General features: G+C 42.6%; 1 protein-coding gene across 1 annotated transcript in view; it reads left to right on the plus strand.

The window, feature by feature from the left end:
* Positions 1-7,223, plus strand: part of C7H16orf72 (chromosome 7 C16orf72 homolog) — a 29,815-nt gene extending 22,592 nt beyond the window's left edge. Inside the window, exon 4 of the mRNA XM_005349292.2 lies at positions 4,854-7,223. Coding sequence (XP_005349349.1) covers positions 4,854-5,098 — 245 coding nt within the window. The 3' untranslated portion in view covers positions 5,099-7,223. The remainder of the gene's footprint in view (positions 1-4,853) is intronic.
* The last annotated feature ends 10,337 nt before the right edge of the window (positions 7,224-17,560 follow it).

Consider the following 17,560-nt stretch of genomic DNA (forward strand, 5'->3'; position numbering starts at 1 on the left):
ACTTAACGTCGTGAACCTTATTTCCTGTGGCATTAAAAACTGTCTTTCAAAAATGATGTCTTTGATAAATGGAAAGCATTTTGGGCTGTCAGTATAACTAAAAATGTTTTCTTGGTGTGACACATGTACCTTTGTAATTGGCTTGATTTAGTGTGCTTTACTTCAATAAAAATTCAGTATTACAATTTACAGGTTGGGGTGGGGAGTGGTATCTACTTTTAAATGACCAGAACCTTCCTGGTAGTATTGTTATTTTTTTAATGATTGAACTCTAAAACACTAGATGACATTGACACTGCATGTGCTTGCACCTCACTCAGCACATTGCACAGGGAGCACTCACACTTGAGTATACAATTCATTTCAAAGGAATAGAATGCCAACTTTTTAGGGCTCTCAGGCAGGTTGATACCACTTCAAAATCTGAGGGATTTAGGCCCCCATCCCTTTTCCCCAGATAATGCTGGTTGAGCAGTCTACAGAGGGACCCGAACCTGTTGTTCACCATTATCTTGTGCACTCTTAGGGCTGGTGCTGAAAGTCAGGAGAGCATAGATGGCAGCCTTAGTTGGGCTGTGAGGTTTTCTGAGTGGGGATTTGTTCTTTCTCTGTGACTTAATGCTGGGAAACTGGTGTTTTATGTAATCAATTATGCAAACAGCATTTTCATATTACAGTATGAAATGATGAAATGGTTTGAAAATAATAGTGATGTGCTATTTTTAATGATTTCCATGTAATCTGGATTTCTATAACCTGGACTGTAAACTTGTTTCCACACCACTGGGAGTTTTTAACGAATGATTAAATCATCCTAAGGTGTTTTTTTTTTTTAATTACTATATTGCTCATTTCAAATGGATGCAGAAACATTAAAGCGTGAGTTTGTTATCTTATGTTAAACAATTGAGACTTTTCTGTCTAATGCTACCTATTCTGCTTCTGACAAATGATATTTTCATAGTCCGCTTGAAAAACACATTTTTAGTAGAAATTAAGTTGTATGTCCTAAAGACGTACAACTTAGTTTTTAGTTGTGAAGCATGTTTAGATTTTTCTGTACTTGTGTGGGCTGATTGTGTTCATGTGGCAGAGTGAGATTTCTGAAGTGGCTTCATTAGCTGTCACTGGTTTTCAAAATAAAATTTGGGCTGTTTAAAATTGCTTTTCCCCCTCTGTGGTTGTAATCTTTTTTTTTTTTTTTTTTTAGATCAGGATTTATTTTATTCCTTGTTGGTTTAAAATGGCTAATCAGAATAAAAAAATTATAGGGTCTCTGTATAGAGGCTGGGCTCTTCCCTGTTAAAGGTTAGACCCCAGCTACCCCCTCTACCCAGCACCATATTGAGGTGGGCTAAGGGGTAAACCCCAGGGGACAATCGGAGGGGCCTAGGCCTGCCACTCCTTCTCTCTATCCCATTTTTGGCATATGATGAAAAATATTGCTTTGTGGTTGTAATCTTAATTTTTGTTTTTGACACTTGTGAAAAGTCTTCTTTGGGGAACATTAGTGACTCAAACTTTGAAAAGATTGTCATAGCTGAGGATAGGTGACATGCACCATGAAGTTAAAACCAGTACTCTATAGAGAAAGATGCTTTTCCAGGTGTTATGGGAATTTTCAGATTGGCCAAATTGCTGCATAATGTATTTTCTTTTTCATGGATAATTGAATCAATAAACATTGGCTAGAAGTGACTAGTCTGCTCCTTGCTGGAGTGGTTTTGAGTCTTTGGTAGTTGTCATCACCATCATGAACATTCATGAAGAGTATGCGTAGGCTGATTGAAGTCCCCTTGTAGTTTCATTTGCAAAAGGGATCCTGAATTATGGAAGTAGACCAGTTTATTGCCCAGCTCTCAGATTTTACAGTAGAATTACTATAGAACCTCTGCATTCTGGAGCAAATATAAATGATGGTAACTGTTCATTGTAACGACGGTAATTCAGCATTTGGGAGGCTTAGGCAGGGCTGTTGTGAAGTTGAGGCTAGCCTGAACTACAGAGAGCAGAACTCTGTTTTTAAAAAAACAAAGCATACACACAAACACACTAGAGAAAAGGCTGGGTGTAGTGGTCTTTCCATGTCTTTAGTTCCAGCTTTCAGGAGGAAAATGCAGGTAGAGTGTAAGCCCTGCCTGATCTACTGATAAACAGGAGGTAGGGCAAGTGCAGACGGCTTTTGAACCATTGGATATCATCTAGTAAGATGTTATTGCCTGTAGGCTAGGAAGAAAAGCAGGGCTTTCTCAGCAAGTTGTTAATGGTCTCTGTGTAGGGGTAATAGAAAAACCAGCAACTTGGATGAATAGTTGAGTCTAAAGTGATGTCATTGATTTAAGTGACTAACCAGCAACAACTTGGGTTTATTTCCTGAAATGAAGCCCTGGATTTCAATGAGTTTTGAAATGTGGGGCAGGACTCTGAAGCATTGTTCTTTATCAGAATTCTGTGAGTATTCAGTACCAGGCAGTGTGTTAAGTCCTTCAGGTATGTAGGAAAAGCCTGCCCATAGGAGGAAATGGTTGATTGTGCTGCATAAGCTCTGGATTTTGGTTTCCCTTCGTTTGTTTAAGCCTCTGTGTTGAGGACAAAGAAGTGTTGTTCCTCAAGGAGCTATTAAGTCTGAGCTCTTCAGGAAGCAGTTAGAAATAAGAGCAGGCCTTTGAGAACAATACAGGGGTGAAAGAACTCCCAATATGTGACACATCTGTCTGTCAAAGGGGCAGAAGGAAAGCCATAGGCCAGCTGAGGAAAGCAGCTGGTAGGTGGGGAGAACAGGAAGGAGTGGAAAGTATCAAGTGGGAAGGAAGGTGCCATCATGAGGCTAAAAGAGAAAAGTAGACTTAGTAATCTCAGGAGAGTTGTGAGCGTTATGGACTCTGGCTGAGCAAAGTTGGAAAAAAAAATACAGTTCTGACTTCAAAAAGAACCGCTAATCATAGATACTGGTGATGCACAGTAAGTCTTAGGGTAGGATAAAAAGGGCAAGGTGAAGAGCTGTCAAGATGAGTCTAAGAGGCAGGCTAGCCTTGAACCCTAAAACTACTTAATAAATTAGTTGTATGTATGTGAGAGAGAGACAGATTTCTGAGAATAGGGTCTTGACCTGTGTGTGTGTGAGACAGACAGATTTCTGAAAATAGGGTCTTGACTTGTGTGAGAGAGAGGCAGATTTCTGAGAATAGGGTCATGACCTCTGTGAGAGAGGAGAGACAGATTTCTGAGAATAGATTCTTGACCTAGAACTTAATGGCAATTCTTGTGTTTCATCCTCCTAACAGTTTTTATATTACGAGGAGGCAGTGTAACAAACAGTTCATTAGCGTGTGAACTCCCCTTGCCCTCTTTTGCTGAGACTCAGCCAATCGCTTACTACCTGGATGACGTTGGGTGGGGTGGGGATACTTTTGTATTGTAGTCTTAGCTTGCTGAATGGAGTCACAGAGCTATATATTTTAGGGTTACTTTGAGAACTAACATTCCTGACCTGGGAAGCATGCCAGGATCAGTGCCTTCCCACCCCCCAAAGAAAGAAAACCAAAATCAAGCAAGAGCTGGCCTTTGAAAGGTAGAGGGGTAAAGAGGGACACTTTTGTTTTCCCCCAGATTACCATCATAAAAAACGGTGTGTCTTTATGGGGTTAGAATAGGGAGGGGCGGGACCTGGTCGGTTGACTGAAAGGCAGGAAAGTGGGAGAAGTCTTTGTAGTAAGAACAACTTTGGGATTTAGTAGATTTGAATTGGTAGATGCATAGTTTTTCCACTTAATCTTCAAACTTTTTTTTTTTTAAATAGAATCCAAAATAGGGAGTATGGCCTTACTAGATCAAACCTCGAATTTTGTTTTAAAGATCAGGTGGAATTGTTACTCTTGGAAACATCAATGATTCTAGATCATTCTCTTTATTCAGGCAGTGGAAAAATTTGAGTGAGGGAGAAATTCATGAAATGGGAGATGGACTGTCCATGCTAGTGTTTAAACTATAATGTTATAGTTTATATGTCCTGGTCAGGCACATGGCTTTTGCAGGCATATCTTCAATATTCAGAGCAGAATGTATATTTTATTTCTTAACTACTCCTGTTCTAAGTAACAAAGGTTCAACAGCTAGTGCTGAGACTTAAGAACCTGAACATGAAACAGGATTCTTTACCCTACCATTCCTTACTCTTTCATCCCTGAAGGATTGGGGATGGTATTGATTTGGGCTCTTGTTCTCTTAAGGGTATCTGCCAGATACAGTCCAGACCTTGGATAATGATAAGTGCCCTGTTTGTCCAGGACATCCCCACCAGTGATCCAGTGTCGTTTTTAACAGTGATTTTTCAGGCTTAATAATGGAGTGTTGGGATTATAGATTACACAGTCACCTTGTCTAAAAGGGTTGTTGGACTAAGCCTACTCAGAAATGTTTTCTTGCTTTCTCTACATACATCATGCACAGACACACTACAGAGACATTGTAAGAATGGTGACATTGGACCAAATAAAATGCCCTGCTTCAAGCATGCATCTCCTGTCCTGGTCTGTAAATTGTATATAGCACTTGCCTAATAGTATAGATGGGAGAATCATATCTTTGTATTCCTAGCACAGTACTTAATACATGTAGCTTTCCATCATTGTTAATTGCCATTATTACGAATAATGGTTGTATTGCCAAGAAAATGGAGATCAAAGCCAGATGATTGATCCTTACAGAATAAATTTAACTATTCACTGCTGACCCGTTACAAAGAAATGCCAGCAGGCACTCTTTGACACTGTGACAACATGGAAAATAGAGTGGGTTGCTTTCAGAAGGGCCGACTAATTGAGCAACTCTAAAACCTCTTTTCTTCTTCCTAGGTCTTAGTGGTGCAATGGCTAGTATAAGCGTGCGTTCGAGTACCCCAGGCTCTCCTACACATGTAAGCAGTGGACCGAATGCTAGTCGAAGGAGAAATGGACTCCATGATGTCGATTTGAACACTTTCATAACAGAAGAAATGGCACTCCACTTGGACAATGGTGGAACTAGAAAGCGTACCTCAGCCCAGTGTGGCGATGTCATTACAGACTCACCAACCCATAAACGCAACAGAATGCTCTAAACTGCAGACATTTTCACACCACCATGCTGCTTGAAAGCCACTCGATCCTCAACATATACTATTATTGCAAAGGAAACATGAGGCCATCTTCCCTTGTTCACTGTTTTAAGACAAGTGAATTCTCTGTTGGTTGCCATAAAAGGAAGTTCTAGGTATTTACAGTAGATGCCTCCTGTAACTATGGCTTTCTCAAACTATAATCCTAGCAGAGGACGTGAGATAATTGTGTAGTCATCAGCAAGATCATCATAGGCAAACATATCCGTTCCCAGGCTAAAAGTGACCTTAACTGTGTTTATTCTCAAAGGGAAAGGAACTATCAGATGTTTATTTGGTTATAGAATGCTTTCTTATTTTTATTTTTTGGTCCATTTCCTGCTGTGTTGAGTATTTTTGCTTAAACAGTATTGCCAGGTTCCTACAATTGTTAAAACCTTGATCTGGCTAGTAAGCCAGATCTGCAGGCTTCCATTTTTGCGGCCACACTGAACCATGCACCTGGTTTCCTTAGCGTGCAATTTCTGATTATCAGATTATGCCTAGTTTTCAGTTTTCAAAACAGTTCTAACTCTGGTGATTGTGAGATGTAAAGAGGTGCTATGATGGTCATGCAAGTAATATTTAATACTGAATCAATACACAGAACTTTATTGGATTCACTTTGTGTGTGTTAGTGCTCTGAAAATAGCAATATTATTAACCTGTCCCCAGAATAACCCTGTAGGCTTCAGATACTCAGTTTTAAAACAAGTACTACTTCCTATGCCAGGCACTTTACTTCTGGTTAAACACAAGCTGCATTCAGAGTGACCTGAAGAATGGGTCATGATCTTTGAGAGTGGGCTTCCTTTTTGGTTTGGTATTAGTGAGAGGAAACGGATGGTGGGAGTAGGTATTTATTCTTTAGTTTTTTTTTTTTTTTTAATTTTTATGGATGCCCTACTGTGTGTAGTTGTCATAGTGGGTGAAAGATGATAAATATGTTTTATCTGCTACTAATGTGAACGTAACTTAAATAGTAAAATCCAACTTTTCCTGTTCCTCCATTCCTCTCAGAAGTGCAGTTTGGAATTTCATTCTGGAAAAGATGAGATCGCATGGAGATTCTCTAGATGTTAGGTAGACCCAAATAAAAGCTCTCAGAGTCTTCTTTGGGTAAATATAAGACCTCCTGTAGCTGCAACATTTTAGAGCATGTTTCATCTGCATTTTTACTACCTGAACTGAACGGTAGTCTATTTAGAAGACTGATGTCAGCCTGCCAGGCACTGTGATCCATTCTATCCTGTGATAATTATATATCAAGTAGGACAGTGAAAATGTTTCTGTGCAAACTTGTAGTCCAGTTCAGTTACTTCTATTTTTATCCTTAATAACCATTGCAGATCAGTGTAAGGGTTTTTCTGATAATTACAGCACTTTGTTAAAAGTTTGCAATTTTGTCGGCCATTTAATAATACGTATCTGTGAAGAGACCTTGCTAAGTTAACCATTACTGACTGAGTGGGATGTGAGTGGAATATTAGGAATGTTGTGCGAATTGAAGTTCTGTATTCATTGTAGGTATAGCCCTTATTTAAGACAGTGAAATCCATATTCAAACTAGGAATGAAAATAAGGTATTTCTCAATTTTTGCAAAAGTGGAGCTTTCTTTTATTTGTTTGAAAAGCAAAAAGAATTACAGCAATTTGTCGTTTTACCTTAAACAGACAAGCCTGTGCATCACAAGTACTTCCAGGCTTCCCTTGGGATATACCAAGTTAAGGAGTTCACTTTTGCTTTTCTGAGGTTGTGAATACATATTCTGGAATTGGGGTTTGGTGGTGTGATGGCTGCCGACAAGAAGACAGAACTCCTATTCCTAAGGGACTTGAGACCGAGGAACACGTTTCATCTTTCTTCCTGCCTTGGTCCTGTTTCCTCTGTCCAAGTTGAATAACGATGTTCTTGGTTGTTTGGTTTAAGTTGGTGCTCTGAAGCTGAATCTCAGTGCCCTTTACTCTCAGTTGTCAAATTTTGATAAAACGTGCCATTTTCTTTGGTAAGAAAAAGCAGGTCTAATGTCTGCCAGAACACAATTTATATGCCGAACTATTGGCTCCATTAAACTTTTTAAAAACTTTAGCATCCGTTACTTTTTTCCTTTGCATTCAATATCTAGTACCTTCCCCACCTTGTTAGCCTGCCCTCTCCCTCTTCTCTGTCCCTGTTTCCAGATTCTACCAGAAGAGAGTAACCCTGAGACCAACCAGTACAAAAGTGAAGGATTTTCTAATCTTAGCAAAAGTTAGTCTGACTGACATAGTTCAGAATCTTTTGGAAATTTCCATTTGCCAGTTTAGATGCAGAACATCAAAAAAGACCACATACTTGCATAGTACTCTTTAAAAACAACATTGACTTTTTTGACTTTTGCTGTATTTTTTGGACAGGTCTTCTGTGTAGTTCAGACTGACCTCAGGCATGCCATCCTCCTGCTTCGGTTCCCTGAGTGCTACAGTTTACTGGCATGGTGCTTGCCTGGCCTTTTCAGTTGATCAAGAAGAGAATGAATGGGTTGCTCTTGAAGCTAAGCACTTGAGTGTGGGGGAGCTCTATCTTTGTCATGAGCCGGAGTTTGCGTCTCTAGGTAGTGTGTGAAGTTTTTTTAACTATAACCTGACAGGAAGAGGCTGGGTTCATACCTCCTCTTCAATGTTTTGAATATCACTGAGGGGTTCAAGTTAGTATTTTATAGAGCAAATTTAATTGGATATTTGGCTAAATCTAAAGACTTTCAGTGTTGTTTACCTGACTGAGGTAGTGACATATACCTTAAATCAAAATTGAGTCAATCATTGAACATACTAAAAAGACAGTGGTTTTATTTTGGTCATCAAGTTCCAGTAACTTTGTAATCACAAAGTTTAGGTATAAGAAAGGATGTCTAACTTGTGATCAGAGGTGCAGGATAGCGAGGTTTTTCAGAAGCTCTCTACTTGGAGATGTGGGCAGCCTGGTTGGTTAGGCTTAGGGAAGTACTGTGCAGAGTCGTAAAGTTTTAGGTAACGATTACGGTCTACATAGAGACATTTATTAGTGATATATTTATATTATTAGATAGTGGGATTTTTTTTTTTTTTTGAGGCAAGGTCTTATGTACCTAGTGCTGATCTTGAACCCCTGATCTTCCTGACTTCACTTTCTGAATTCCTGAATTGTAGGGTGACAGGCTGGTGTCACTGTGAGACACACTACTTGGATTTTACAAAGTTTGGTAATCTTCAGACCTGATGCTGTTTGGAATCATCATGTTTAAAAGCAAATGTTTATCTGCTTAGTTAAGGTTCTGGAAACAAAGGACATCCATGTCAACACATATATAGTGCCTGTGACCTTTCTTACCTTTCCGAAAGCTGTTATGTTGTTGGTTCAACTGTCCTTTCCTAGAAAAGAGAACTTCTGGATTGCAGTCTAGAATAAGCTGAGTTATGTGAAGATTATGTGGGAACATGGTTTGAGACTGACAGGAGTGCCATGCTATGTGACTGGCATGCTTGTAGCAAGGTTGGGGCTTTACTTGTATGAAGGAATCTGCTTGCTCCTTGTGACATCAGTAGACAGCAGCTTGTGCTCAGTGGGCGTGGAGGTTCCAGCACAGGTGTTATAGTTTCATGGATGCTTTTCCAAGTTTTTTTTTCCTGGTACTACGCTTATGTTTTTTGTTTGTTTTTGCCTCAGTAGAGAGGAGTAGCTACAGAAATTTACTGTGTAGCTTATCCTGTGTTCTCAGATTGTTTCCCATCAGAATATGGTGGAAATTCTTATTTTTTATGCAGGTCCCAACTTGTCATAATTAGTCATAGTACAATAGCGACAATTCTTGCTTAAGTTTTATAAGAATTCTGTACAGATGAAATTAATAATTCAGGCCAGTGACGAACTCACACCTGTAATCCCAGCATTGGAGAGACTGAGAAGGACCACCATGAATCTGAGGCCAGCCTAGTCTATGGTAGTGAGTTTTCTGTTTATAAAGTGAGACTGTGGCTCAGTAAAATAAAAACAACAAAGGGAATTACTAATGCAAATGAATTCATGTTTAAAATACTGATGAGATCTCGCAGAGTACCTTCTGCAAAGGCACAGGTTAATCCTTGTATTGACACAGTCACAGTGTCTGTTGTCAGTCTCTCGGCCAGCATTAGGGCTAGGCTTCATTGCAGCAGGCTTCTGTTGTCAGTCTCTCGGCCAGCATTAGGGCTAGGCTTCATTGCAGCAGGCTTCTCCTGTGAAGGAAGCTGGCTTATGCGTGGATTTCAGCACCTGACTTAACTATAACTGTTTGCCTTTCCTGGCACACTTTCATCATCTCTAAAACAAGTCTGGGTGGAAAGGATGATTTTTCTCACAAGTTCCTTGAAAGTTGGAAAAATTTTGGCCATGTTTATCTTGGGTGAGCTCTTGAATTCTGGGATGTGATTGATAGTTTTTCATTGTTTTCCAGTGTGTTATTGATTACAGTGGATCATTGAAAAATAAACACATACATTTTTTGTGTGTGAAGAAAATTTAAATTTCAATGTAAAGGTCTTTTGACTTGTCTTCTCTCTCACTTTCCTCAGAGGTAAAATGAATAGTTTTGGTTGGAGAGAACTTTCTGGACAATTTTCTATATATTTATACATCTTTTTAGTTTTGAGACAGTCTTATACTGTAGGCTGGCCTTGAACTCTAAGTGATCTTCATGCCTCATCCTGTTGATTACAGGCTTAAGCTACTATTCAAGTCACTTCTGGATGTAGCCATGGCGAAAATATTCTAATTGGGATTGTTGATTTCATCTTGTCTCAGGGGCAGTTGGACAGGGGAGGGGGCAGGCAGCAAACAGAGGCTGTGTGCTGTGGAGTGTTTTCAGAACAAGGGTTTGTCCATATGTTGAAGTATTTTTCAGGGCTGGATGCCTTTATAGGAAGGTGCCAAGGGTGAGTCTCATTCTCAGCTAGAAGGGTGTGCTTCTGGCCTCGAACTACAGGCAGTTTAGAGCATCAAAGAGGGAGCTGCTGGGGGTTGTGTTCCTATGCTCCAGGTCTGGTGGGCTCAGATCATCTGGGACTGCCTTGGAGAGTTCCAGCATCGGCATCAGGAAGTTCTGCAGTCCCAGAGTGGTGTTTGTATCCACCCCAGGAAGGTACTTAGACACTCCTGGGGACCCAGCTGCCTTAGAATGCAAAAATCCCTAAATCCACCCATGAATGGGACACTGCGGTTGAGCTTTGAGGAAATTCTCAGACCATTGCCCTGTCCTTGGGGTGGAGGTGCTAGGGCTGAAATCCTGGGGAGAGGAGATCCCTTGTCAAAAGTCCTGAATTGCAGAGGTAAGAAATGGATTACTCTTCACTAGTTTCTTCTTGCTGTGATGAGTCTTAGGGTCACAGTGGACACTGGATTTTAAGGTGCAGTTTAATTCTGTAACTCAAGTTCTTTAAGGTTGCATAGAACTGTGGGTTACATGTTGCACTGAGTACATGAAGGCCTGCCTTTTGTTCATCTTGGTTTCTCATACTTTGGACCATGCTCTCCAATGAAAAATGCCTCCTCTGCAAGACAGTGGAGAATACATACACATGTGTACACATGTCTACTGATAAACAAGCCTCAGACATCAACATTCACCTTTCTGGATGATGAATTCTGTAGTTTGCTGCATGATACTGTAGCAACATCACCATTGTGAGAACCTGGACCCTGGATGAGCAACAACACCCAGCAGAGGGTTTGGATATTTCCTGGATGGGTAAGTAGATTGAAAAATGGCTCCCTGCACCCAATACACAAAATCGGTTTTCCTTCTTGGGCCTTTAGATTGCCAAGAAAGCAGAACAAAGGGTTGCTACAAATATGGATTGGGGTAGGGATGTGGGTGAGAATCCAGTTTTGCCCCTAGCTACTTCTTCAGCCTTGTCTGGAGTCTGTTGTGAAGATGTCTGCAGACACTTGGACTCCAGCTGATAGATGTGGATATCCTCTTGCTTTTTGAAGTTTCCTTGGGTTCTGGGGCCCCTCTTGGATTCTGTGCCAGTTCCCAGAACTCTCTTCCCTCCAATTTCATGTTTTTAACTTTGCATATTAGAATCAACTTTTCTCAAGCTATACCCAGAAAAACCAGACAGGGTGGGGCTTAGGTACCAAGATACTTAAAACTGTCAATAAAGAATCACCAGTCAGGAGCTTCTGAAATATTGTGCAGAAGGAATGTTGGGTTGATGCTTTGCCAGGTTGACTGTGCGGGTGACCAGTGACACCAGGCTCCTCAGGCCCCAGGAAGGGGCCTTTGAGGAAGCCAGTGTGACCATTGTGTTCCCCTGGGGCAGGCCTCATCACTGGTCTGGGCAGGAGGAAGTTGTCACTGGCATAAGAAAGTCTGAGTCGAGACTCACCTGACCTGACCTGGCAATTCTCTTTTACATTGAGTTTTAAAGCAGACTCCTGGACTTACTGCCCATGACTGCAGGCACACACAGACCAAAGATTTGGGGCAGAACAGGGCATCTCCCCCCCCCCCCCCCAAAAGGTGAATTAAAGAAGTTTTGAGTCCTACCCATTTATGTCAGTGTTTTTAAATGATACTATATTGATTGTGTACAGGTACAGTTGAGTTCTTGCCTAGCATTTCATCTACTGCAGGTACACCTGGAGCCACGGCCCTGTGTGGAAAGCTGGACCAAGGTCAAGCCTGGTGGATACAACAAAGAAACTTGGTTCTAGAGTGCATTAAAGACACCAGGAATCCTGATAGAGAAGCAGTTACAAGGCCTGGGGAGATAGCTCAGAGGTTAAGAGCACTGACTGCTCTTCCAGAGGTCCTGAGTTCAATTCCCAGCAACCACATGGTGGCTCACATCCATCTGTAACAGATCTGGTGCCCTCTCCCGGTCTTCAGGCAGAACATTGTATACATAATAAAAATGGTAAATTAATAAAAACAAAACCAAAAAAAAAAAAAGCATTTACAAGTGCCTGAGGTTTTCCCTCCCGTGTGGAGGAAGATGTTGGGGGTAAGGATGGAATGTACTACAGCTAGAGGCTCCTGAGGGCTGAATTAGTGGAGTATCCCCCTCAAAATGACCCTGGCATATTTTCTTTTGAGAGTCGAGGAGCCTGTCCGCAGATGAGAAGACTGGCTTGTTGAGAGGTGCTTGTGGCAGGCATAATGGGACCATGACCATGAACAGGTGGTTGCCTACACCTCTGCCCTCACGTGGACTATTACCAGCTCTACTTCCTCTCAGTCCAGTGCTAGCAGTGGGTGGTACCCTTACTACTGCCAGTGCATCTAATCTTTTTAAACCTAGTCCTTGCAGCTCCTACCTTGGATTGGGTTTCCAGCACCTTTGGAAGTCAGGAAAACTCCATGTCTCTGGGGATTCAACATGCTTGCACAGGGTACGGAGGGGTCCAGGTCGTCTCTGGGGAGGGGAGGCCCCTTAAAAAGGAAGGTTTGCCTTATTTCTTGGTTCCAAGAACCCTGCAGGCCCTTCTGAGGAATGAAAGAAACTACTTAGCCCAGCGGTGTGTTCAAGGCCAGCCTGGTCTATATAGTGAGTTCCAGGACGGTCAGGACTCTTAACACAGAGAAACCATCTCGGAAAAAAAAAAGAAACAGGATTGGAGTTCTCAGTGGGTTAAGAGATGTTTTTGGGCATGATCCACGGGGGCCGCCTTTTACTCCAGTTGGAAATTTTAGTGCACAATTCCTGGCTTTATTATTATTATTAATGTTTTTACTTACTAGTTCATTGTTTTAATGTTTCTGCATAAGCCCAATTGGCCTTGACTCATTGAGTAAATATTTATTAATGGAATTCCCATCTTGCAGAGGAGAAGAATGAGATTCGGAAGGGTTAAGGGAATGGCTGAATCATCAGAACCTAGGTCTATCCAATCTGGTCTGTCGAGAAAGTACTTGTGGACGGTTCTTGTACAGTTTAAGTTTGGGTTCAAATCAGGACAGCAGAAGGTAATGTCGGGAGGTGAACCTGTGTTTAATCTGTAAGGACGGGGGTGGGGGTAGGAGGAACCTACCCAGGACCTGAAGCACAAAAAATTCACATAACCCTCTATGGCTTGGGTGTGGTGCGTTGGATGACTTTAGACCTTAAAAAAGCTTCCTACCGCCCAGGGAAGCATGTCGAAGCTGAAGTCTTTCTCACCCAGGAGTCAGCCCCCCCCCCCCCCAGGCCCAATTCCCAACGGGGGACCCCTAAGGCCAGGAATCCTACGTTGTTCCTCGGTGACTCACTTCCTGTTTGGGTGGAGGCAAGCAGAGACAAAAACAAATCTGAACTGCTTCCAGGGAAACAGTAGGGCCTGCCCACTGGAGCCTTAAAGCTGTAGTTCCTCCTGGCACTCTGTCTCGGGGTTAAATCTGGAACGAGGCGTGATTTAAACCCAAGGGGCCTCTTCCTGTTCCCTCACTAAGTCTTGATTCTTCGAAGCTACACTGTTCGCCAAACCCAGGGCCCAAGGGATTCGTTCCCAGAAGTCATCACTAGAAGGATCTTCTCTGGTCTCCTCACCTTCGCCGTCATTGCAGTTTGTCTTAAATTGGGTCACAATACTCTGACCCGAAATCCATGCAGCCTTAAAGTTTATAGATTACTAAGCAAAGGTGGATGGATATGCGAGGTTCGAGCAGGTAAGTTTAACAAATGGGTAGCTCCCTGGGGAGAGTGGATGTCCGAACGGGCTTTTGTTTAAGGACAGGAATCCTGTTTTGAGACAAGGTTGGGGGGAATTGGAGTTGTTCCTGCCTCTGCTATTTGACTAGACTAGCACACACCTGTATACAAAAGTATACACACACACAGACCACTAGGTTTGGGAGACCTGGAGAGGGTTGGGGCCGGAATATTCCGGAAGCTGCTCTCATTCGCCCCGCCCCACCTCCCTGTCTGGTCCTGGGCTGGTTTTCAGGACTCAGTGTGCTCTCTCAGGTACTTGTCAGGCCCCACTTCTGTCCTCTTGTCTTTCCTGGATGTGGGAGCTGATGATCTCCTCCGGTCATTCTCCAGGTCTCTGCCTCCAAAGTCCCTCCAGAGGTTCCAGCTGTAGTTACAAACCTGTTAACAGCCGGGCGGTGGTGGTGCACACCTTTAATCCCAGCACTCGGGAGGCAGAGGCAGGCGGATCTCTGTGAGTTCGAGGCCAGCCTGGTCTACAAGAAGAGCTAGTGCCAGGACAGGCTCCAAAAGCTACGGAGAAACCCTGTCTCGAAAAACTAAAAAAAAAAAAACAAAAAAACAAAAACAAAAAAAAAAACCTGTTAACCATTCATTGGCTGGACACAAACTCATGGTCCTAAGCAAGCAAAGCAGATTCCAGCTCTCTGGGCTCCAAAGGTGGGGCTGAAACAAACAGGAAGCAGGCCAGTCTTGTAGGAATGTAAGTCAGCAGCCCTGAGGTACATGGGTTTCCAGTTGCCACATCATCCTGATAACTGGTTACCCATGCTTTGAACACATGTGCCATCTGGTAACCCCGGAAGCAAGAATGTGCACCTGTTTAGCTCACAAAAGCTGAGGGAGTTGCTTGAAGGTAGCCTTTCTCAAACTTGAACCCTTTATGTGATATCTCTTCCTGCTTGAGAGCTTGAGATCCCGTGGGAGAGTAACGTCTGAGGTTATTTGTTGTCTTTGACAATGTGTGTTATGCACGCTAGGTCAAGGCAGATGGTAGAAGATTGATTTTCTTAATTAAGCTTAGTGCGATTTGTGTGTGTGTGTATACACACATCAATATATAGATGTAGATATATAGACCACACAACATACACACACACTATACACACACATATTGGAGTATCTGATAGCTTAGTGGGTAAAGCTTTGCTAGGCAGATGGAATACCTGAGTTCAAATCCCTAGATGCCAGGGACATGTGCATGTGCTTCTATAACCCTTGTGTTCCTATAGGTTAAAGGGAGGTGTCTTAGTTACTGTTCTATTGCTGGCAAGAGACACCATGACAAGAAAACATAAATAAAGCATTTAATTGGAGGCATTGCCTACATGTTCAGAGGTTCATCATGGCAGGAAGCATGGTGGCTGGCAGGCAGGCAGGCCTGGAGCTGAAATCTTGCGTTCTGATCTGCAGGCCAACAGGCAGATGCTAGGCCTGGGATGTGCTCTGGGAATCTCAAAGCTCACCCCCTAGTGATGTATCTCTTCCAACAAGGCCACACTTGCTAGACATTCCCAAACAGTCCAACTAACCAGGTGCCAGGCATTCAAATGTCCAAGCCTATCTATCAGGGCTATTCTCATCCAAACAGCTATAGGAGGAATGCCAGGACCTGGAAGCTTGAGATAGCCTGGTACGTCTGCGACAGAAACAAAACCAGTCCCTGTCTCAAATAAGTTGGAAGGGAAGGGCTGACATCCGGGCTGTTTGTTCTCTGACCACCACATACACACATTATTAAGGAACATTATGTAAAATGGGTATGACTAGATGCTAAGGTTCAGTCTCTGGAGGTAAACTGTAGAATTTGAGTCCTCACTTTAATGAGTAGTGTGACCTTGGACAAACAAACCCGCCTGGCCAGTTAACTTCCTGCCTCAGCTTCCTGGTCTGTAAAATGTAATAATGGTTACTAATTTCAAGGTATTTTGAGGCTTACATGAATTTAACAACTATATTCATAATAGTACTCCTGCGGCTGGAGATATAGCTCAGTTGGTAGTAGTATGGAACATTGCTTAGAATCTGGAACACAGTTGTAATCCCCACCTAAGAAGAGTTCACGGTCAGTGTTCGAAACTGAATTTGAGACCAACCTGGACTACATGAGGCCTTGTCTCAAATAAAATAACAACAGGAGGGAAATGTGTATAAAGATCTTTTAGCTATTATTTCATGTGCATAAGTGTTTGTGTGTATATCTGTATACCATGTGCGTGTCCGCTACTTGTGGAGGAAAGTGTATCAAATTGCCCGGAGTTGGACTTACACAGCTGTGAACTGCCATGTGGGTGCTGGGAATCGAACCTGGGTCCTCTGAAAGAGCATCTAGTGCTCCTAACTGCTAAGCCATCTCTTCAGACCCAGTGTGTAAATATTTATAAACATACAGGAACTAGACACTACTTCTCTAAAATACAGCATTAATGTAGTTTTGTTCATAATATAAACTCAGGGGAATGGAGTTATGGATGGCAAGGACCAGTTTGGGGGCTGAGGAAATGGCCTCATGAGTAAAGCAATTGCCAGATTCTCAGAACCCACATGAGAAAGCCCAGTGGGCATATTAGCCTTTGCACACCCACCCACACATGCAAAACAAGCATGCACGTGCATCTTCCTCAAACGTACACAAAATGAAAACATGAAAAATGTCCTTCCCTGGTCCACAGACACTAGTCCTTGTGTATCAGTGAGAAAGTGATGCTGCACGGTGAAAACAAGAGTGAAAATGGGGTTTTCGAGCTAGAAATACAAAGAAACAATATTAGATGAGACAGTTTCTGTGCTGTCTTGTTGGTAAGTAGAAATTTAAACAGAGCACTTGGAAAGTAGAGGTGAGAAGGTTGCTGTGTGTTTGAGGCCAGACAGGCTTCGTACATAGCGAGACTTGGCTTTCAAAGAACCAGCCAACAAACATGCCTGGTGTTGTGGTTCATGTCAGCTCTAACGAGGCTGAGAGAATCACTGTCAGTTTGAAGCCATTCTTGCTTATGTAGTGATGCCCTGTCTCAAAAAACCCAAAGGAAAACAAAAGGGCCTTAGCCTTTGATCCTATCATGTGGTTTGTCCCCCACCATTCCAAAGAGATAATGCTGGGAGCTGATGCTCATGCAGTGGTACCCGCTGTGTATCACTGGTAGAGGAGATGGAAAGCCTTACACTTGCTACCAAGGCTCTAGTTATTATGTTATGGAAGAAAATCTTACAATGTGGGGAGGTGTTCAAAGTAGGCTAGAACTCAACAGTGCGGGCTTTTGGCCCAAGAGTGAATGCGAGCAGCTTCAATAGATGCTCTGTAGTATGGTATCGATTGTTAATTCAAACCCTCTTCCTCCCTTCATTGGGCTCATTTGTGGGTGCTGGCTGATTCCCTGGTGGTGTCTTTGCATCTCTGTGAACTGCCCTGGGCTTCCCGCAGCCCTTCTCTTACACCCTTCCCTCTTCCGGGTTCTCTGGTCTAACCACGGACTGTTTCTGGCTGGGCACTGCCATCTAGAGGCTCCTGAGCCGCAGGGCATCTGACCCTGCTGTCCCTCACCTATCACTGGTCTCCAGTTCCAGGGAGTCCCTGGCATTACACACGTGATGTCTTGGAGGGTTGCTTGTTTTTAGAAGTCTCCAAGAAAGTCAGCACTAGACAGACCCTTTGAGTTGCAGTGTCCATGATGATTTTAGGATCAGGGAAGCCTCTGAAAACAGTCTTCCTTCCTTCCTTCCTTCCTTCCTTCCTTCCTTCCT

Source organism: Microtus ochrogaster, chromosome 7 (assembly GCF_000317375.1).
Source record: "Microtus ochrogaster isolate Prairie Vole_2 chromosome 7, MicOch1.0, whole genome shotgun sequence".
Taxonomy (NCBI): domain Eukaryota; kingdom Metazoa; phylum Chordata; class Mammalia; order Rodentia; family Cricetidae; genus Microtus; species Microtus ochrogaster.